This window comes from Nematolebias whitei, chromosome 17 (genome assembly GCF_014905685.2).
Source record: "Nematolebias whitei isolate Nwh7 chromosome 17, NemWhi1, whole genome shotgun sequence".
NCBI lineage: Eukaryota > Metazoa > Chordata > Actinopteri > Cyprinodontiformes > Rivulidae > Nematolebias > Nematolebias whitei.
The window spans coordinates 27,595,368-27,619,623 of record NC_056514.1 but is presented as its reverse complement, the minus strand read 5'-3'; the positions used below and the strand labels follow the sequence as shown (position 1 = coordinate 27,619,623).

At 38.5% G+C, this 24,256-nt stretch overlaps 1 protein-coding gene across 1 annotated transcript in view; it reads left to right on the top strand.

The window, feature by feature from the left end:
- The window catches only part of afap1l2 (actin filament associated protein 1-like 2), a 63,593-nt gene that overhangs the window by 7,069 nt on the left and 32,268 nt on the right, over positions 1-24,256 (top strand). The window contains exons 2-3 of the mRNA XM_037691436.1: positions 14,492-14,620; positions 23,715-23,777. Coding sequence (XP_037547364.1) covers positions 14,509-14,620; positions 23,715-23,777 — 175 coding nt within the window. The 5' untranslated portion in view covers positions 14,492-14,508. The remainder of the gene's footprint in view (positions 1-14,491; positions 14,621-23,714; positions 23,778-24,256) is intronic.

Below are 24,256 nucleotides of genomic sequence, written 5' to 3'. Positions count from 1 at the left end.
ATCTCAACTTCCCTGTAAAGTTTCAGTAGATTTATGATGTAAGCATACTTTTTGGATTAAAATATTTTTAAATAGTATCTAAACATTGATGATTATTCCTACAATAAAAGCACTTGACATATAGACTTAATAATCCCACTCTGAATTTTATTTTCAAGAGGTGAAATGAAGCATAAAAGCCGTATTGTACTTTGTATTATGACTGCGGGATATTTGATTCACTGATGATAAGGAGGATGTAGTCTTCAAAAAGTCATAGCAGTTCATGACAGCACTGTTCACACCTCCATACAAGCTATTTCAACAGAGATGAATATGATAGTGCCTTAAATATCTTGTTTTCTTTCATAGCAACATGGTTCTCTGATATGCACTTCTAATTGTGAACCTTCCAGACCATTTGGGGCAAAAACTGAATGTTATTACAACAGAAATAATTGACTCTCAGATTAAATAAAGAATAAAACAAGATAATAATATACAAAGTAATTTAAGTCTGGAAGGAGGTGAAAGATCCTTGGATGTAATTTGTTCTGTCATATTAGAGCATCTGCCATGTGTTTTGTAGACAGTTTCCAACAATCCTGAGAGGAAGTGGCTCAGGAACCATGGGTAATTTGGTTGAAAAAGGTGCATTTCAGCACAGCATGGCAACGTAACAGAGTCCGTGGCTCCAGAGGCTTTGACCTGCCATAAACTCAGCAGCGGCAGGCTTCAGATGTAGGCCGGCAGTGAGGTCCTCTGCTTCACTCCTGTGTGTCTGTCATGGGGTGAACTTGCCGGCGGGGGAGTGTGTGGGAGCGATGGTAATACAGGAAGCTGAACTGGGCTGTAAAAATGATGAAAAGAAAGACGGTCTTCCTGCTTTATGGCAGTGAGGTGCTCTGTGTGAGTTTTTCGCCCTCTGGGTTTTGCGCTCGCTCATTTTCAGGACATCAAACATGCCCCTGATTACTGCATACAGTAGCTGTGGACTGGACCTGGCATCGTGTGTGTGTGCTTCTCAGCAGGTTCACCACTTGATGAAAACACTGTAGTGCTGCAGCTTACACATGCACGCGTTAAACTTTCCCCCACGGCCCTCCGGCCCACATTCCTGTGGAAAAATAACTGAGCACTGAGGCTTTAATGTGGTCAACTCTGTGGTGGAACGACTTGTTGCTCATTGTTTGCTTTTTGTCACTTAGGAAAATAAAATCTGCATTGACTTCTGACTTCCTCTTTTTCATAAATGCATATCTCTTTGTTATTAAACAGTGAATCTGACAATCTACGTCTGCTCCAACAGAACCATAGTTGTCAAGGGTCAATGTCAGAATTATCCAGATTATTTTAACCACCAAAACCAACTGAAATAATATGAGTTCAGTCTTTTTGGGGGGGTAAAAAAGTAATATGCAGGTAAAAATGTATATAAACAGAAAATACATAGTGATTCTTAAATAAATGCATATATCAACCTCTGCCTTTCATGCCAGGGCCTTAGACTAATGTTATTTTAATTATGGCTATTTTGGTCAAACCATGAAGACATTATGTTTGAGCTCATGCAATGCTACAATATTTTGCATGATTTCTTGGAATTCAGAGTACGTTTTGTGAATGACTGTCAGCTACTACCACATCAAATTTGAGCATAATACCTGTAAAATTGACTGAGATACAGCCATTTTTGTTCAGGCTAAGCAGTGGCAGCTGGCCAATAGAGGACACTAGGGCCCCGCCCCACCACTCACACCACTCGCCATATTACCTTGAAGACTTTAAAAATTTTAATAAAACATAAATAATAAAATAAAAATATTTCAAAATATATGTATATATATTTTCAATTGTGTAAGATTTTATAGTTAATGATGAGTAAAGTTGTTTCTTTCAAAAATGTCTCTGATTGATGACGTATTTCCACCCTGGGGGCACAAGAATCTTTGCTTATAGACTCGCGTTAAAAGTTGTACATGCACTATACTTCCCCTTCCAATACAAGAGATAGGAAGATTCTGGGTGCACCACTCCTGCGCCCAGAATACGGGCGCACGGTACAGATTGTGCTTCCGGTTCCAGAACAGATTTTTTTTTTTTTGGTCCTGGAACAGATTGTGCAGTGACACTCACAACCAGGCTATATTTATTCATTCATTTCAAAGAAACAAAACAAATTCATCAAAAATAAAACATTGAATGAAAACAGTGCAGAAAGAAGAAAAATCTTATATCTGCCCCTTATTTAAAAAATAAAAAAATAAACAACTTAAACAAATCACTTACTCACTTTAATATCCACTTGAAAACTAGGAATAAAAAAAACAAAACATATTTTGTGTTAGCAGAATTTAATTCTAACTTTAAAACTTATCCAACATTAATAAAACTTACCTTAAGTTGCCTTTTTGGACATGCATGCATGTATTTGTACAAACTGTACTTGAGAGGAGATTATTACAGCCTCATATAAAATCAATGATGATCATGATATTGGAACTGGATCGATATCAGACGATATTTAGATTTAGGTATCGGGATCGGAAGTAAACAAAAAAAGTGGATCGGTGCATCCCTAATATATATATGTATGTGTGTGTGTGTGTGTGTGGCGGGGGTCTATTTTGGAGTTATAGTCCCCCTTGGAGAAAACTCCACCAGCCGCCACTGAAGCTAAGGTGGATAATTTGTGGTGGCCATCTTGAATATGTTTATCCTGTTTGGAAGCACATCCAACAACTGCCCTCTGATAGTTTCATTAATATCTATTCAGTGGTCAATGAGATATTTTGCTAACAGTACAGATAAATGAACACAGAAGGCACAGAAGTGATGCCACTTTATTAGGTTTCTGCTTCAATCCTTGGGTTTTAAGGTAATGAACCAAATGTGTTTCACATTTTGAATAAAAATGTTTAGAGAGTCAGTGAATCATTTTGTAATTTGTCCACTACAAAGAAGACTAAATCAGACCTAAGCTTAGAATATGTTTTTTTTTTTTCTTCTGCTGGTCAGGTCTTAGTGTTTGCTCTCCGGCCTCAAGACTGTAAAAGCTGTTAATCAAAGGGAAATTTTAAACACCTCCATGAACCTTTGACATACAGAAGCTGTTTATAAATGCTGTCAAAAGTGCAGTTAAAATTAACTGTTTGTGGTTGAGCTGATCTCAAAAATGAGTTTCAAATCAAACCCTGCAGTTTGCAGAGCTTCTCCCTGTCTGAATGAACAAGTCGGTGTGACTTGCTGCACCCAAATCTACAAGAAGTTTAAAACATGAGCCACTTTTAAAGAACTAACAATTTTCTTTGATATTTTAGACTGTAACAAGTTTGAGCCTTTTATCCATTGAGTAACTGAGATTGTGCCAATCTGAGAGAAGTGCTGAGGGAGCTGAAGCTCATGATGAAAGATTCACAGTTTGAGCAACTAAATATTTTGCTGGTTTATTAAGATTAAAAACCTCGGTCAGAATCTGTAATCTTATGTTTGGAAAGCAGAGTTGTAGCTGTTTTGAGCAAACTTTGAAAATTACGTTGTGGGAAACTGCAAGCTATGTCACTCAGACTGTGCAGTAAATGACTCACTTACCACCACATCAAGATTTAGATCAATATCTGTAAAATGGACTCAGCTATAGCAGTTTTTATGGTGGCTGATGTTAAATAATTGTGGTGGCCATCTTGAATTAGACTCCAAACTTTATTCAGTGTCAGAGGCCCATCCAATGATTACTTTCTGACAGCTGAATTAAAACCTCAGGAGTGGTTCACAAGCTATTTGCTAACAGAAAGACACTACAGTTTTAAGGATACATCTTATGCAATATATAACACTCAGAGTGTGTGTTGTCAATCACTCTCAGCTACTACCACTAACTTTTAGTTCAAAATGTGTGAAATTGCCCACGTTATCACAAGTTTTGTTTTATTTCTTTATAATTTTTTATTTTCTACATGAGCAAAGCTTTTTTGTTTTCATTAATGAAATCTTTGTTTCATATATATGCTTCAACTTTTTTGCACCTACAGAAATATTAAAATCCCCAAATCTAACAAGGTTGAGTCTGGATATATTCTCCTTTGTTAAAACGTTTCATCTTTTATCCAAAAGACATCTTCAGTCGGAGAAGTTTCAACAAAAAGTCATATAAGCATCACCTTCTCATAGTGGATCAACCAGTTTGCTGGGGACAGCCAAAACTAGCTGCTCACGTGCAAAAGAAGGACCATCAGCCTAACGACTGATTGTTAGTGCCCTGCTGGCCACTTACTAGTCACAGAGGACTGAGTGATGCAATAATAGAATTGTAAGGGAACACAAAGGCTTTTGCCCGTTTAACGATGGACTGTTTAACGGGGACAGTCTCTGATGGAGGTCATTTGGAAACTGAGGTGTACTGCAAATCCACCCATACAGACCAGTATTTGCTGTTTGACTGCCATCCCTCGCTGGAGCACAAGTTAAGGCTCCCACATACGTGGGCAGACCTCAGTCCGCGGAGGTCTGCACATACCGGATTAGACTCGACGCGGACGCCTGCAAGGCATGTCCATGCAAAAATCAATTTTTACAATCGCGTACACGTACTCGGTGTTGCACAATAAACTGCCCGGCGACGGACTGTTTTGTATAAATCACCAATGTATTAAATTCCCCTTCTTCATCCCTGATCTGATTTAATGGCCTTTTCTTTTGTTGTTTTTTTTTCCAAGAGGCAAGCGATCTCTTCCTCCTTGTCCGTTGACGCCATGACTGAAATTGTGAGAAATGAAGGAATTTATCATGAGCAAATTAAAATCAGACCGGGCGTGGCTGCGGGAAGGTCTGGAGATTTTCTGGTGGGCTGGTCTGATGCCGGCGCTCCCTGTTTTTTTTTTTTAAGAACTTTTTTATTAACAACAACATATAAACACAGAACATCGCTGCGGCTGGGGCTGACAGCCCTTTTTTTTTTTTTTTTTTTTTTTGCGACCGGTCAATCAAATCAGTAGGCATGTCAGCAAATGACTCAATTTGTCCCGAAGGTAAACGCCCCTTGCCTTCGGAGCTGACTGCAGTCGGTCAGGGTGTATGCTCGAGTATGAAGTCTCAACCGTCTGCAGACAGAGCGCACAGTTTCCGCGCGGCTCACGGTCCGCCCGAGTCTGTGGGAGTCTTTAGGAGTCATCAGGACTCTGTACCACAGAGCAGACAGCGTCCCCACTAACTCAGGAGCCAGGCAGAAGGAGAAATCCTACACAAGACAGGCTCTAGAGACATGTAAATATCCTAACTGGGCCTTCCTGAAAGCAGAGAAGAAACCCAAACAGGACTCCAGTCATCAGGTGAAAAGGAGGACTCCAAATCCAGACCAGTGGTCATTCCAAGTATCAGAGAAACTGAGACGTTTATTTTCTAAACATAACGTCCCAGTGGCTTTTAAACCCCAAAATACATTACGGCAAAGACTGGTTCATCCCAAAGATTAAGTCCCCCGGCACAAACAGAGTAATGTTGTGTATGCTGTTCAGTGTCAGGAGGGCTGTGATCAGTCTTACATCGGGGAAACTAAACAGCCATTGGCCAAAAGGATGGCCCAGCACAGAAGATCAACATCATCAGGCCAGGACTCTGCAGTCTTCACTCATCTCCAGGCCAGCGGTCACTCTTTCAGGGATGAAGATGTTCACATCCTGGACAGAGAGGAACGATGGTTTGAGAGAGGAGTAAAGGAGGCCATCTTTGTGAAAAGAACTTGTCCATCTTTAAATGGGGTTGAACAAGTATGGAAAGCTTAACAAGTTTTCTTGCTACTGCTCAGACTGAAGAAGTCTTTTGGATAAAAGACAAAACATTTCAAATAAGAAGAATCCGTCCAGAGGACCTGACTCATCCTTGTTAGATTTATCTACCTAGATTATTGAGCATGTATCAGGATGTTTAAAAAAACCCAAAGCTAGTTAACATTAAAATAAATCCTAAAGGGATATTTCAGATTCCTTGAATCAGGGTTTGTGGAACAGATATGTGTACCAGTAGTCAGTATTTTACCTGCAGAGACAGCAGTCATAAAGTAATCAAGCTAATGGCTAGTCAGGACCATCACTTTAATTTAGCGTCTGTAGGTTTTGACATAGACTTTATGGTTATTTACATTAAAGATTGTTCATCTTGTCTGTTACTATATGCTCCCTGGGAAACATTGCTTAGAAAAATGGATCATTATCACATCAACAGAACTATCTGATGCAAAGTAACATGATGTAAAAATACACAGCATGGTGTTTGCTTGAATGGTTGCAGTTTGTTTTAGGTCTGAGTTGTTGTAGATGGTGGAAATTCACCCATAAATAGGCTGTTTTCTGAGTAGTGGTTAGCTTGACTCATCGCATGTAACTGAAATAGCTGACCTCTACAGTTAGAATACTACCCATTCCAACCAAGTCACCACAAAATAACTAAACTATCCCTTGAAAACTCACTCAGTGTAATATTTGACACATGCACCTGTAACATCAAGTTGCAAATCTCATGTTCAGCCATCTTTAGATATTCGATTTTCTTCCCATAACATCCCTTTTTGAACTCAAAATGATTTTCCATCATCAGATTTTTTTGTTTAACTTTCTGGTTTCTATGGCAACAACATCAAAACACAGCTTGGATTAATCAGCCATGTCAGCTACATTTGTGCCTCACAGATGAACTCGGCTCAGAATGAGTAAGGACAGTGCCTGCCAATTGTAATCAAACGCCAATAAGTGCTGTTTGATTTTTTTATTTTAGCAGAAAATTAGCCACCAGCTAATCATCTGCTACTTCTATACGAACAAAGAGGTTTTTATTCAAGTTCAAGTTTTGACCAACTTCAGTCTGCATAGTTCAGTTTTTCTAATGAGGTTAAAGAGCCACTTATTTCCTCACCATTATCTGCTGTTATCGCTTCAGTATTGTGATTTCACGCTGACTCAAGTGTACCACCCACGTCAAAAAGTGCACCAAAAAAATTATAAAAATCTCATTTTCTTGCCACCGCACTGCTGTAGGTGTATTTCTCGAGTGAACAAATTTTCATACGTTACCTGACTAAAAACGAACAAAGAAAAGAAAAGTGAAAAAAGTTTTATACTCAACGTATTTGGTGAAAGTGAAAGTTTGGACTTTTGGCAGCTCAACACAGTCAGTGTAAAATAAAGTACTTCCAGTCATTTGTAGTGACGTTCACTCACTGGTTGCAATTCTCCTTCTTGCTACCACATCCCTTTTTAGATGAAGTTACACCTCAGTCAGAAAGTGATAACACTTTGAACCAGTTTTTCATATTCCTATTTGTTCTTTAAATTGATTAACCTAAAATATTTTAATCACAACCCTGCATTGTGATTGTTCTGTACGTTCTTAGGTTTGTTCTGTTGCTGTTATTACTTCTTGTCACTAGAGGGCGCTACTAAAACAGCCTAGAACAGAGAGATAGAAAAATAACACAGTAAGACATGCGATGTGAGACAACGTCATACTTTGTAATGGCATCTAGAATGGCGCTGTTACTCTAATAAAGTTTAAATATAGCTATTTATTGCCTCTGTATCGTAATAAAATATTTATGTGACCCATGCTGACAAAAGGAGTTGGAATGTGCTCAGACTGTAGTGTAAAAAGTCTTAAAATATTGACTTTTGCCATTATTGAGATTTACGTAAAAATTAGTTCATCAAACAATTTTTCCCTGCCAGCTTCCTTAGTGCTGGGAAATCCTTTCCTATAAGAACTGGCACCACTGAGACACTTGGAGATTCTCCTTTTGAAATATGCACCTTAAATTCCTGACGACATCACTCCAGACCAATAAAAATCGAGTTCTGAAACCATCTTTCCCGTAAACAAAACTAACTTGTTGCTAACCATCGCCAATCACCAAATTTCCACAAACTACGTCGTGACGTTTTTGAGATGGAGAATTCAACATTAATAATAATAATAACTTAATATTTTTTAAATCCTCATTGACTCTTTTTGCCAACACAGGTCACATATTATATTTCTATATTTAATTCTTGTATATTTGTCCTCATGTTTATGCATACAGCCTGTTAGCATTTCTGTAGAAATGTTGTTGCTATTGTTGATATTTGTCCTTAAACTGCAGCCTCAACAAATAGTTCAATATTTCAAAAGTTTATTAAGTGGACACATGAAATTGATATCATCTGCTGTGATTAATGGTAATTATTAACTTAAGAACAAGTTTTAAGACAAAATTGTTTTGCAGTTGGAGCTTTAGTGTGCAACAGTCATAGTGAGCATGCACAGGCAAGGCTGTGGGAAGTAGGGGTGCAGATGGTGCTGCAGCAGATTTCATTGTTGCTGCTACATCTCAATACATTTTTGATTTGATTGAGTTTTGTAAGTCAGGTTAATAAACCAGCCCTTGTCTGTGTGCAACATGTTACAGCTGCTCAAAATTGACAAAAGTGAAAGATTATCATTAGGAGATGATTGTTTTTAGAGGTACTGTTTGTCCAAATTAAACGGCACATATTTTTTTATTTCCATATCCAAATCAAACTATTAGTTTGCATTTAATTGCACGTATTGCATATATTTGGTATTATGGGTGTTTAGGGTCGTACAAATTCACACGTGCACACAACACTCCCAACTGAATCAAGTAAAACAGGAAATGCAGCCTCCTTGTCAGCATTTTTTGTGGATTTTATTTTTTATTTTTTTGAGTTATTGAGCCATTTTGACAAAACTTGGGATGTGTTCAAAATAAATTTCAGATTTAGCGGTATAAAAGATGAATGTGTGCCTGATTGAGTGTGAACTCACGAATGAGGATGGAGCTTGTAATTCTCATTGTGGTTCAGCTGCTGAAATAAGCTGCTCAGCCTGAGACCGAGTAGTGAGATGAGTCACAGGAAAGTGATGAGTCTGGTGGACGATCAGACAAACAGGGGCCTCGATGAAACGATATGAAAAGATGCAGACAGACCGAACTTGTCACGTCAAAGCTTGCATCTATAGATTTACATCTAGCGTGTAAAGATGTAAAGAATGCGATGCGAGCACATTGGCAAACATTTCAACATCTGCTTCACATCTTTAAATCTGACCGTGATTCGGGAAGGCAGAGTCTTCCAAACAGACTTTCCCCAGCTGCTCTGAACTGAACCGGCTGGAAATCTTACATCTCAGCTGCTTTTATTGCATCATTCCATAAAAGCAGTATTATAACTTTGGATGTCAAGTTCTTTTTGCTTTCTTTAACCCTCCAGCTATTAGTTGTTTTAATCTACAGCTGATACTGCATCAATGGAACAGTGTCAAGACAGTGGTGAGACCAGCTATGTTGTATGGTCTGGAGACAGAGACATTAACAAAAAGACAGGAGAAAGAACTGGAAGTGGCAGAAATGAAGATGTTGAGGTTCTGGATGGATAAGATTAGGAATGAGATCATCAGAGGTACATCGCATGTTGAGCAACTGGGAGATGAAGTTAGAGAGACCAGACTGACATGTCCAGAGGAGGGACAGTGGGCATACTGGTAGAAGGATGTTAGAAATGCAGCTGCCAGGAAAAAGACAAAGAGGAGATATATGGATGCAGTTAGAGAGGACATGGAGGTAGTTGGAGTGAGGACAGAGTGAGATGGAGGAGGATGTCTCGCTGTGGAGACCCCTGAAGAGGGAAACGCCAAAAGAAGAAGTATGAATCATTCATTAAACTTAATCAAGATTAAGAAGCAGACTTCCTTCTTTGTAAATAAGAATTGTCCCCAATTGCCCCCAACTTCCCAGTGAGGATCATTTGAGGACATGCTCTTCTTCAGGAATTGTTTTCATCATCTTCCACCTCACAGGACAGACATGAGGTTAACATTTATGCAGCAACAATTAAAACAAGCCAAAGTTTAGTCCAGATGTGTGGATGAAAGCTGATTGTTGGTGAATTAATGATATGACAGAATCTCATTCTTGATTAAGTTTTTAATTAAAATAATGAACATTAATGAAATTAGGTGGTGTGACATGGATCAGCTAATACATCAAGAAGCATTTGATTTGTATAATCAGAGGTTCAACATTTTCCACACAAAGAGGCTACCTATTTCCCTTGCAGTGATTAAACAAGTTCTGATTTTAATTTAATGCTGTGGTAAAGTTGCTTACAACTGAAGTTACTTAAGGTAGAAAAGTTTCAAATAAATCCACAGTTGCAATTCCACCTGGTAAGCAAAGAAGTCAATATAGTAGTGCCTGCTTGAACACAAAATCCATCCATTATCTTTACCAGCTTTAAGATCAAGAAGACACTGTGGACAGATCTCCAGTCCATCACAGGGACATATAGAGACAAACGAGACAAATTCACTCTCTCACTCACACCTAGAGACAATTTAGAGTTACCAATCAGCCTAAAATGCATGTTTTTGGTCTGTGGGAGGAAACCGGAGTACCTGGAGTAAACTCATGCATGCACAGAGAGAACATGCGAAGTCCACCCAGTTTGATCCGGTGACCTTTTCTCTGAGAAGCAACAGCTCTACCTGAGCCACCCAAACACATCATTAAAAAAAAAAGAATGGTAAATAAAATAAAGTAAATAAGGAGCAAGAAATAAAACTATCTGCTGTGTAGTGTAGAGGGTTTGGAAAACTTAAATTATTCTGACTCTTGAAATTTAATTCAGAATATCAAATGTACCTTTTTTTTTTTTTACTTGTCTTATTTTTGCAACGATTTAGCTACAGCAGCTAAAAATCCCAACAGTTTTCTCGCTCTCTCATGGTCTCCCAGGTTCTTTTTGGCCATCCTGCACAAGTGAATTGTTTATGAAGTGGGGTTGCGGTCACTTCACTGGATGTGCGATGGGCATCCGGCCAACCCAAGGCTCACAGAAACAGCCGGCTACAGACCTCCCTGTGCCGTCAGCTGACTTCGTTTCCCAGGGTCCTGGGATCCAAAAGGCCATCTGAGTCAATCTCTACAAATACACAAGAAGAAGAAGCTGGAAAAATGTTTAGATTCCTGTCGGGTGGCCAAACACTAGCAGGGAAACAACAGCTATCATGTACAGTAAATTAGGTTTTAATCATTCAGTCTGAAGACTCTACTGCAGGCATACATCAGACAGTCTAAATGAATAATTCAGGTCTTTTTAAGTGGAGAACTGAGGAAAGATTATTAAAAATGTACTTGTATTATTTTTACCTTTTATAGATAGCTCTTTGATTCATGGATTCATAACTTTTCCATACAATGTCACTTGAAAAGATTCAAACTATCACTTTCGGCTGGTTTTTATTTTATTTATTACTGTATATGTGTATACACATGTCTAAAGTAGGAATATTTTCCATATATATATTTTTTTTAATCAAACAAGATTTATTCAAGTCAACCTAGCTTAGCTAAGAGAGCTTAGAGTAAGGGAAAGTGTGCGTCCTCCTCCAGGCTGGACAAATGGTCACATGAGATTTTATATGCTTTTTGGGGACTTTAAAATAGGCTTGTCGCAATAAACGATGAATCAATTAATCGCATGATAAATGAAAATTATCAACCTGATTTTCATTTATCGGCTTTATCATTTCTTCATGTCTCGCTCAGTACTGAAGACAGTGGATGACAAAAGGATCAACTCCGGTGCTCTTCAATGACCCCTCCCTTTCTCTTTTCTCTTTAAAATAATTTTTAACCATCCAAAATCGCGTTTTTGGATCATTGAAAGCAGCTAAGCTGAGAAGCTAAGCTACGAGCTAAGCTAACAGGCTGACCTCTGGGAAAAAAACCTCCGTCTTGCCGAAGCTCCACAATTCACGGTTGAAACCCGTGCCTTCGTGTAAAAAGTTTTTCTCTGCAAAAATAAGCGGAGAACTTGTTTACTGATTTTTTTTTATTAAAAGCTTTTTGTGAAAAATGCTATGCTAAAGAGCTCAAACCACACTGAGCATCCGCCACTTTGAGAACTGAAGAGAGACAGCCCATGTCACATCAAGGGGCCTCCCTCCCATTTTTTAGAGACACGCTGCTCACTCCCTTACTATCCATTTTTCGGTTCAAACAGCCTTATACTGCCATCCGGTGGTCAAAAATGGTACTACATGCAAAACAAATAAACGTTTCTTCTTAAATTTGACAATAATTACTAATCATTGTCTAATTTCAAACAATATTATCGTTTATTGCAATAATTTCTGATACAATTAATCACCCAGCAAAATTTGTTATCGTGACAGGCCTACTTTAAAACATTTCTAAAAAATGACAAACCTGTGTAAAAGAATATCACATTACCTATTATTAACCCTTTTAACTTTTTGCATATTTTCTTAGCCCAACAACATCTGTATTACTATATGGATGTATATGTGTGGCTCATAGACCGTTAGTGGCTGATGTTTTTAATAGATGATTTACACAATCCATGCTTAGCATACATGCGTCCAGCCATCTCATACATATGGCTTTTAACTAGCCCTTAACTACTTTTAGCCTTTAGGTTCCGCTTTGATTCTTCTTGCCTTTTTAATAAATTTAGCTTGTTTTTAGCTACTTTTAGCTACTCTTTTGCTATGTTTGACTTTTAGCTACTTTTTTGAGAAAATGCAACCACCTTAACAAAAGGTGTTATGCAAGAGTGTGGAGGTTTAATTAGCTAATGTAGCATTCATTCACACCATTCTGCTTTTTGTCTGATTTTATTATTGTTTTGTATGTTTTTTGAAAGTTGTCTTAGAGGTAAGAAAAACATCGTAAACGGACCCTTGTTTGGCTAACCATTAGCCTGACTTCAGCCTTTTTTATACTCCTGATTCTGTGTCACAGCTGATAAGATACACGATAACTATTTGACAGAACATTACCAGACTCTCCCTGTAAAGACAGCCTTGTGTCATCTCCAAGACACAATGTTTACCGAAGTCGGATGCCTCATGTTGCAAAAATCTTCCCCATTTTTCCTGTGATGTGAGTCAGGGAGCTGTGGAGGGGAATGAACGTTCTCCCATCTTTCTCACGGTTCAGTTAGCCATCAGTTTGAGCCAGAAGGAGCCACAAGTTATTTGACAGTTTTAATTAATACAGTTCAGTTTACTATCCTGGTAAGTAGGGGTGCACCGATAGCAGTTTTATGGCCAATCACCAATTTCTAAAAAGTCTGACCTGTCAATACCGATTTTGTTTTATAAGTGACACTGTCTGGTGTTATAAGGTCACAATGCACCTTCAGTTTTCCAATCTTATTTTAGTGACAAGCATACCCTTGAACAATATCCTAGAAACAATACAAACTTGTTTTAACTGACCACGAGGTAGTGCTCTGAAATATAAAGAAAGTTCAGACAATTGTTGTTAAAAATAAATTTAAAAAAATTGGTAAAATCGTTTTCTCATGCATCAGTCGATTTCCGATTTCCCAAAATTAAGAACATCGGGGCTGATAAATCAGCCGGCTGATTTATCGGCGCACCCCTACTTGTAAGAGTGTTTGGGTTTATTACTGAGCAGACCAGTGTTTGTGTAGGGTGGGTTTCACACATAAAATGTAAAACATTTTTTGGATGAGCTAGTTTTAGATAGCATTCTGCTCGTTTTGGCCATTTATCCCGCGTTTTTCTTCTTTTAGCTTGAACAAGTCAGCGTCAGCAAAGTCCAGCACTTATTCCACACTCACTTCAACTTTCACAGAAAATGCAATTTCTCTGGTTGCAAATGTTTCCACGTTACAAACTGTGTATGTTAAGATGGTTGCATTCACGATACTTTGGGGAAACCCTTTTAGTCTTGTGAAACCTGACATTTTTATCTTTATTATCATAGGCTCTAAAATACAAGCCCATTTACTCCCACAAATACCTGCCCCACCTTTTGTCTTTAATGAAGTCTTTCTTCTTTGTCCTTTTCTGCATTTTGTCTTGCTGAAGAAGCCGCTCTCACACTGGGGCCCACATTCATGAGACAGAGAAGGAAAACACAAAGAGCTCCCTACACTGTGGAGAGGGGCTGTGAACTCAGCGCTGACTCCTGAAGGATGTGTGTGGGCTGCACCCAGACACATTTCCCCCTCCCTCCTCTGACTCAGACGCTCCCGCTCCCTCTCTGAACTTGACCTCCTGCTAAAACCCAAAACAACCTCGATCTGACTCGCAAGCTGTCAATAGCAACTTGTTGAGAGAAGTTAGCAAGCACTTGGAAGAACAAGAGCAAGAACCTCTGAAGGGCTTCTTTCGTGTAAAAAGTTGACATAAAATTTACAACTTTTCGAATACGAGCCAAAAAAGCTTCGAATCTAAGAACGCATATTAACTTGACTGTGTTTTCTGCTACGGCTTAACATATAATGCGCCTGTCTAGACATTTCAGAGTTTTTTAGTGTTTTCTCTTGGCTTGTCTTGACCATCCTGTTCTTAAATCAACCCGATGGCAGTAGATGTTCCAAAAAATGTGCAGTAAGATTTCAAAAGAATTTAGATTTTGCTGTAAATCTGAGTCCCTCATGTCTTTTTTTTTTTTTTTGTCTTCCAGTGCTGGATCAGCTCCTGATGGAGCTCCACCGCCTCCTGCTCATCCTGGACAAGGAGACCCTGAGCGGGAACGCCACCATCCAGAAGTGCCTGCTGTCGGATCTCCTCCAGTCCTACAAGTCGTCGAGTGGTGAGAGAAAAAACTCCGATCAGAACAGACGAACCAAATGATAGCTCACTACCTGCAAAACTGGCTTATTTTATGTGCTTTCTAAATTTGCTTAGCTGTGAACGCCATCTTGAATTGGTTGTACCCAAAATGTAACCACTTCAGATCCAGAAGTTACTTTTTGAGCATTTTATTTGAATCTGTCAAGTTGTTCATGATACAGTATGCTAACATTAAACTAACACACACAGACAAAAAGCATTATTGCCCTTTACCTTCTGCAGCAGGTGATATTCACTTCTAAATTGAAATATGAAGGAATTTTATATATTTTGTACTCAAATACTTGCTGGAAGTGTTTGCATATTACATTATTAGTATATTACATACTCAGGTCAGTAAACTGTGCTTTTGACATTTGGCACCATTCACCTCTAAACCAGCACAACTTTCTCTTCCTCTAATGTGCTTTTCCTTACATAGCTCCCATAATGTAGCACAAGAGTTTAGTGGTTAGCACTGTAACTTCACAGCAACACGTTCCTGAGTTCAATCCCTGGTTTGGTCCTGGGGTCTTTTCATATGGAGTTTGTGTGGGTTTTCTATGGGTACTCCAGTTTCCTCCCACAGTTAAAGAACATGCATGCTAGGCTACCTCCCTTGAAAAAGAGATCTGTGATCTCAATGGGATTTGCCTGGTTAAATAAATCCACTTAAGTGTCAATAAATTTAGAAATTCTGTTCAACCTTTCACTTTTTGCTTTTGTATTGCTAAGAATGTGCTGAATATTCCACCAAACGTATAGATTAGAATCAGTTCCTATATAAATCTAAAGTGAGACGTAGAGTCAGGAGTTTCAGATTTAGGATTACCGTATTTGTCACCGTACATGTCGCACCGCCGTATAAGTCAGATCAGTCCAAAAATGTCTAATAAAGTGGAGAAAAACATAAATAAGTCACTTTGCCATATAAGTCGCATCTATTATGCGTCACCACTGACAACCTGGAAACGTGGGCCAGTGTTGTGCCAAAAATCGATTGGCTGCCAAATGGCAGCCGCGGGAGCGTGCACGGGAGGACTTTAACAAGAATTTAACAAGATTAACCCTTGAAAACAATTATTTGTTTGCTCAACATTATAGCAAAGGTGAGTCTCAGTTTAACTTTTCCTTAATAAATGCACTTTAAAGGTCAAATCAGCTGCATTTCAAAAATAGATTTGCAGAAGCGGGAGCGCACAGAGGGAGACTCGCTGTGCATTTTGTCGAAAATTTAATAAGATTAACACCTAAAAACAATTGTTTATTTGCTTGACATTACAACAAAGGTGTGTCTCAGTTGAACTTTTCCTTAATAAATGCATTTTAATGGTCAAATCAGCTGCATTTTGCCTGGGTGGCGCGGCGAAATGCAGCTGATTTGACATTTGCTCCAGGAGTTCTAAAGCGAGACGAAGGTGGCTTTGTATGGCAAGCCAAGTGTCTCATTAATAGCCACTTTTACCTATTAACGATACACTTGGCTTGCCATACTTCTCGAGGGCCCTCTAGTGGCTGAAAATGGTAGTGTTTAATATTTTCCATGTTAGAATGAATGAAATCGTCAGATCTCAGCCAAAGATTGAGTTGTAAATATGGGGGGGAAACTGTATATTAGTTGCTTCGGTGTATAAGTCGCAGGACTTGCAAATTTATGCAAAAAGGTGCGACTTATAAAATTACAGTACTTCTGTATCCAACCTGACTTCTAGCTGTTTTTTTAGCTTCAACATTTCAGTCAATGCACAGTAGCTGCTGGACATGAGCACCAGTGACCCGGAAAGAAAGATAATGGATGAATGGATGGAGCAATTCATTAAAAATAAACAAATAAATAAAATTATTATTTGAACTTCATTTTACCAGGTTAGTCAGTTGAGAACAAATTGTCATTTTTAATGATGACCTGACCAAAAGGCAGCAAATACCAAAGTGCTAGAACAGCAGAAGGACAGTATATAGACAACTGGCAGTCAAACATCAAATTCTACTGACCATGAGAATACACAACAGTCAAAAGAGCTAGGACAAGTTAATGGTGCAAGAAAGTAACAACACAAGTTGAAGAGGAGATTCCTAAAAGCATATGCAATGGTTGTCAGGTGATTTTCTCACTGAGGCTTTTAAAAGATGCAAATGAGATTTTAAAAAGTGAGTTCTAGAATGTGTTAAAAGATACATGCTGCCACTTTATTTGTTTGCAAACTCAGACTTTGTTCTCATAATCGGGCTGTGCACTTTGACCTAAAGGAAACCACTGAGTCAACTGCAGTGACTTCTTTAAAGAAGGGGTTGAATAGATTAGTCGACTTGTCAATTCTAGGACATCTCGCGAGTTTTTTTTATTTCATATCGACTAGTCAGTCAGTGATTGTGTCATGTGTCACGTGATCAGCGCCGGGCCGCTGGTTACAAAACGGATTCTTCCAAGCAGATGGAAGGCGAGGAAGCCAGGTCTTCCCAAACAGGTAGATATTCATCAATAGTGTGGAAGTATTTCACTAAAGATGATGTTTTTAGTTTCATTTTATTTAATCCACTAAATAAATTAAAAAAAAAAAAAAAAACAGGGAAGTGCTCCACCAGAGAATCCACCACCCCTGGTAGAAAATCCACCACCGTGGTGGTGGATGGTTTTTATTTTAATTTTATTTAACCCACAAAATAAAATAAAAATAAAATCTGGGGTGTGCACCACCACCGGTGTGCACCGCGCACCACCACTGGTGGAGAATCCACCTCCGCTGCGGTGGTTTATTTAATTTAATGGATTAAATAAAACAAAACTAGCTTTTGCAGCTTAATAATAGTTTTGATTTTCATGTTACTTATTTGCAGTATGATAAATGGTAGGAGCATAAATATACACTCCCAATGTTTTGTTGTTCTTTTTTGGTAAATAATAAATGACGTTTTTTTTGGGATTTAAATTTTTTTTAGAGTCTTCAACTAGTCGATGCCGACTCGACTATTATCATGTTAATATCAACTTTAAAAAATTTCACAAGATAACCACCTACAAACAATTGTTTGCTCAACGTTAAAGTAAAGGTGTGTCTCAGTTGAACTTTTATTTAATTAATGCACTTTAATGGTCAAATTAGCTTCATTTCGCCAGGGCGGCGCAACAAAATGAAGCTGAATTGACGATTGCTCCAGGCGAGCTGGACAAAGGTGGCAGGTTATGGCCAGCCGATTGTGTCATTAATAGACACTTTTACCTATTACATGACACAACAACATGCCATACTACACGAGTGCCACCTAGTGGCTGAAAATGTTATTGTTCAATATTTTCAGTCAGAATGAATGAAAATGGTCATATCTAGCCAAAAATTGGTTTATAAATGTGGAAAAAATCCATAAATATGTTGCTTCTGTGTATGTTGCAGGGCATGCAAATTATGTAAAAAACTGCAACTTATAGGCTGAAAAATACGGTAGTTTTCTTTATTTGCATTTGTCTCGTTAAAAAAACACCTTGGCCAACCTTGTCAAGTTGCACTCATGTCCAAATAATCTGAACCCACCCGGCCCCACTCCACAGTCATCATCTCCAAACCCCATCCGATCTGACGAATTAACAGTAATTACAGGTCCGAATCTGACCCCCCCCCCCCCCCCCCAGCATTTTCCTCTGCATTTTTAATTAAGCTTTGACTGCTTATAACATCAACTATTAATAACGGTTGGCGGATGCGCGAGGCTGAAGGGTCATAAGATCAGAGCTGAGGAGCCATCAAAGCGCATTAAATGCTTCCCCTGCTTCTGCCTGCATCAAACCCTGCTCTGACATGTCGGATATTTTGTGATCTCACCTGTTTGGGTCTCGGCCGCATGCGTCCGCTGAGTGCAGCATCTGAAGCTTAACTGAACTTTTTACCTCTTTCAACCGGCCGGTCAGCGCGCGGTCAAATGGCCGTGTGCAGCAGATGCAGTATGGCAAGCCATGTTTGCATATATTGTATCGTCAGCCACTCGCATCCCTGACGCAATAAAAAGCTAGACACCAACCCGGCCCACACATTAAGCACATTATTATGACCCGGACCGGTCTGAATCCAGGTCAGGCTGGGCGGGGCCGGGCTCTGGGTTCGGGTTAGAAATGACAGCTCTACACCCCTGTGCCACCCCTTACAAAAAAGTGTAGTTCCGCCCCTGCCATTGACCCTTTGGACTGAAACGTTTTGCCTTGCTGTCTTTCTCAGAGAACTGTCCGCAAACACACTCAAGTAAGTCCTGATTTTCCATGTTCAGGTCTTGGACTCGTCCCTCCGTGCTTCCTCCTCTGGCTCCGAGCTGTATCATTTTTCCAAAGCAGCATTTATCTCCCAAAGGGTACGCTCACTTCCTCTGCAAAGCGGTTTATAAATAGCCTTTTCAACTCTGTTCCCTAAAAGTCTGTTTTCACTGTTCAGGCGAAACATGATGTTATTTCTTGGTTTTACCTCTCAGGATCAGTTTCAAAGGAGGGAAAGCTTCTTAGAGTTTCTCCTCAGGCTGGAGCTCTGTTTGATTTCCTCTCAGGATCTGATATTAGTCAGCAAAATTACTCAGAAATATTTATTTAAATTCAAACAGATTTCCCCAAACTGGTGCCACAGCTTCAGGACAAATTCCCATAACAGGTTCCAGTAACTAGCTATAGCCTGCTATTTAACACCCTCAGGATCTGTTAATTGAGAGAAGATGTTTGTTCTGATTCCTTTTGTGGAAATGGTGCAATTACTTTTTCCTATTTAACTTTGTTGTTAGCACAAAAAAAAAATCTTCATTACATAAAACTTTGGCATAAAGTGTTGGCATCAACCTTGCCTGGCTGTTAGCAAAATATTTTGTGACTCAATGGATGGATTTGAACAAAACTCTCAGAAAGTAATCAGTGGTTGTACATCTCTTTTTCTGTTGGGGTCAGTCCAATTCCAGATGGCCACCACAGCTAACTGACATTAATAATGGCTACAACTCTGTAAGCTTTACAGAAACTGAGCTAAAATTCAGCATGGTGGTAGCCGTAAGTCCTTTTCAACATATACTTTGAGCACAAACAGATCACATGAGATCTCACAATATAACATAATACTGTGCACAACCTCATTTACAGCGGCTATAACTCCGTCTCTTCTCATCATAAATTGATTTTAGTTTAAAACTCTGGCAAAGGAATGGACATGGCTTGGAGTCCCCCACAACAAGCTGGAAAGTGTCGCTAGAGAAACGGATGTTTGGGTTTCTCTCCTGGACCTGTTGCCTCTGTGACCCGACTACGGATAAGTGGAAGAAGAAGAAGAAAATATAGAGTTTTTTTTTAAAGCTCACAATTTCCATTTATATAGTGACGTAATTGTTGTTAGCCTAAATTGACATATACATATACTACATATACATACAATGTAAATATATATATATATATATAAATACACACAGTACAGTATATATATATATATTGTTATTTGGGGCCTGTGTATTTACAGATATGATGTCCATCTTTAGCTGATAGTCTAACCTCAAAGGTAGGAACATTTCGGGCCTCTCTGTGACGTCTCTGACTAATATTTGATGAATGCCTGCCGCGGTGAGAGTGGGTGTCGAAGCTGATCCCATCTGTCTGTACAATGGGCCACTTGTTTGGATAAAACTCCTCTTTAATCCGGGACTTTTCACCATCATCCTTAAAGTTTGTTTGGCACCGTGGTGTCGTCAGAATCTGCCCTACGAAGGAATTCACAGGAGAGAAGAGAGCAAAAATGATCACGTTCTCTGGAGCTGACACCAGTTTTAGGCCAGAGGAAATGAGAGGCTTAAGTTGAAAGTTAAAGTTTTGAGACGTTTCAGCTGCTTGTTTTAATCGCATATTTCTTTTTTTTAACGATAAAATCAATTAAAAGTTTTGAAAATGTTTTGTTCTACAACAATCTTTAAAAAAAACAAAAACATAAAATTATGACCGTTTACTTCAAAACATAAAATTGAATTATAGCCATTTCTTTCCCCCACTTCCGTTGAGGCCAGATATTTCAGCTGAGATCATCTTACATTAAGAAATCACAGAGTTGTCGCCATTCTGGTCAGACCTGGAAATTAATGTATGTGACTCTCGGCTACTAACACATCCTATATGATCTTAATATCTTTGAAAATGACTGAGTCGTTGCCATTTTTTTGTTGGCTAAGATCAGTCAGCTGTGGCAGCCATCTTGAAATGGATTAGCTCCAAAAGGTAATCAGCGTTAGACATCCAGTGAAGATTTCCTGAAACTTCATTAAAACCCATCCAGCGCTTGATATATTTTCCTAACAGACACACAATTTACAAGCAATGATATGCATTTTGAAATAGCTATGAGGTAAGAAAGCAAATAAAGGTTAAGACATTTGCTTGATATGATTTCAGACACCATTGTAATAAATGTAATATGTATTTTGACGTAAGGCTTTTCTTAAAAACAGCATCATCCGAATGGTATAACATGTTCAAATGTTAAATGGTCCCTCTTATTTCAAGAAGCACAACTTTCAGTTCAGATAAAACTTTCAATGTTCCTCAGTGAACGAGCTGAGCTGAACCCAGCACAGATCAGGATGTTTGAGGGAAAACCTCTGGGAAAAGAAGGTTATAGTTGGAGGATGGCAGGATCTTCGGGGATCTCAGATTAATGTCTCAAAGTAAAGCAGATTAGAGATGTCGGAGACTGAAGATGAATTGGTTAGAAATTTTAAAAAAGCATAAAGTGTCTGAAACTGAACGTCAAAAACACAGAAAACTAGAATAAGTGCAGAAGGCCTTACCACACTCAATCAATCAATCAATTTCTATAGTACATTTTAAAAACTGCAGGGGTAGCCAAAGTGCTGTACAATAGGACAAAAATAGATTAAGACAATAAGAAAAGAAACATACGAAACATAAATATACCAGGTTCACAGCAGGTGTGTTTTAAGGTGTCATAAAAGACAAGATCTTCTGCAGTGGGAACATGCCAATAGGTGGTTGATGGGGGTGCTGCTGCCACAACACACACACTCACACACACAAATACACTCTTTTAAGAGCAAGGTGTAAGGAGGCATTTTTGCAGGAAAAGCGATGTCTCAAGCTTATATTTTGTTTATAAATCAGTGCAGGGATTCCTAACAACCGCGACAAGTGTTTGTGGGGCTTCCTTCAGTGTCGATGACCCAAAAGTTGCCCGGTTGAGTCTTCAGCCGAGACAGAACAGAGATATCTTCATTTTCTCTAAACTGTCTCTGATTTTACAACGTTGAGGCTAAAAGCCCCAATCTTTTAAATGTTTACTATTTTTTTTTTCTACAGTCTTGTATTTACACATACAGTAAATCCTTTCTATTGTTTTTTTATATACAGTAGTCTCTCACTACTTTGTGGTTCGTTTTTCGCAAACTCGCTCTATCGTGGTTTTTCAAAATAAGATTGGACATGACACAAAATTGGCTAATTGATGGATGAGCCGCACGATCAGCATGGAATTTTTATTTAAAATAAATTATTTTAAATTATTTAGCACCTGCTGCACCTGTGTGCAGCCCACACTGCAGGAGAAGCTTCCTCCTCCAGCTCCTTCTCCCTCCTCCTCTGTCGATCTCTGTTCTACAGCGGAGAAGTGGGCGTGGCCAAGAGTGCTGGCAGGTGGCAGAGTGCAGCCGGTGGCAGAGAGAGCTGAGATCATGACAAGCGTTTAGTTTAGAAACATTGTTTAGAATATTGCAAGAGTGTGTTAGTTGTTTAAAACACCTTTATATATTGATATATATAAAATACTAAAATAAACTACTACTTACTACTTGTACTACTATTCTTACTTCATGGTTTTTCACTTATCGCAAGGCTTCAGGGTACGGATACCCCACGATAAACGAGAGACTACTGTATATAATTTGCCCTATCATGTTGGTTTATTGTAATCTGGACACCAATTTTGTAAAAATGGGTTCATTTTGTTGTGTTCAAAATTAATTTGCAATTGCTGTCTTTTAATTGTAGGATTTTATTCTATTTCATATAGATATTTAACAATTTGTACTTTAAAAAAAAATCTACATCCTGCACAGTGTACCCATAATTTGGGATGTTAGAACACAGTGTGCAGCTGCTGCTGAGGACTTTTTTTTTTTTTTTACAATTAAATCTATCTGGATTTAAAGGAAAGTCCTCGGCAAATGTTTTTAATTAATCTGTTAAACTAAACATCTTACTGAGTCTAGTCAAAGTTTACGTCTTCTATGGATTTAAAACCAGTTAAACTTTAGGGAAAATATAACATTTGTTTAATAAGGTTAAGTCAGGTCCTCTGTACGGATTCTTCTTTCAACAAAGAATCTGTACAGATGACCTGACTTAACCTTGTTAGATTTTTCTACCTGGATTATTGAGCATCAGGATAAAATGTGTTTATTCTAATAATTAGTAAAGTCACTTTTTCCTGATGATGCTGCAGCAGCTTGGTTACCTCTGTACGGCGGCCAACAGGTGCAATCACGCCGCAGATGGCGACATGCTCTTAAGGACCCTGAATGATGCAAACTCCAACATAAAAACAAATGCAACAGCAAAACCCTGCAAAACAAAACCATACAACCAAGAAAACAAATGGAAAGGAAAAAATGCTGCAAAAACACTTTTTTAAAGCTACTTCAAGTAAGAAACGCTGCAAACTTGGAAGTGGACCAGACGTAGAGGGACATGACCACCAAGTCAAATGTGACCAAACCCCTTTCTAAAGTCATTATACTTTCAAAGCATGCAATAATATATAAAATCTCTCATCCAAAAAGAGGTTTTGGAAATGTAAGAAAACAACAGGTAGCTACTGTTAAAGGTAAAGTAAGGCAGAAAAATAAACAGCTAGACAAAGGCTTTAAATCGTGGTTTGCTGTCTCATGGGAAAACCAGAGATAATATATTAAGATAAACATGAAAAAGAAAGCATTAGAAAAATTTGCCACCGTATGAAATCTGTATGAATTAGTGGGTAGGAGTAGCAAAACAAGCAGTAAGTCCAGCTAAGATGAAATCAATTTGTTAACCACATTTTCTTTCCCCTCGTCTCACACAGGCGCTGATGAAGAGTATATTTACATGAATAAAGTTCTTATTTCGGGGACAAAGGACAACAATGGTGAGTGTTGTTTCTGAAATATGACAAAAACATACAAAAGATTATAATAATTTTATGATTTTTATGAAACCTTATGACTTGTGACACAATACAATATGTTTTATGCAACACTCGATTCACCATTTTGATTGAATCAAGATGTTCAGTCAGCTTGGGTTTATTTTTGACCAATTCCAGTACTTATAAGTATTCATATCTGTGACTTCTGTGGAAAAATTTGTCAAAATGAGGAACTTTTCAATAATGATTTATTCTTTTTCTAATTCTCCATCTCACAATCTTCAAAATGATACATAGTTTGTTGAAATTGTATAGTTTATCTTCTGGTTGATGACGTCTTTATGGACTCATTTTTGGACGGATGGATGGATGGATGGATGGATGGATGGATGGATAGATGGATAGATGGATAGATGGATAGATGGATAGATGGATAGATAGATAGATAGATAGATAGATAGATAGATAGATAGATAGAT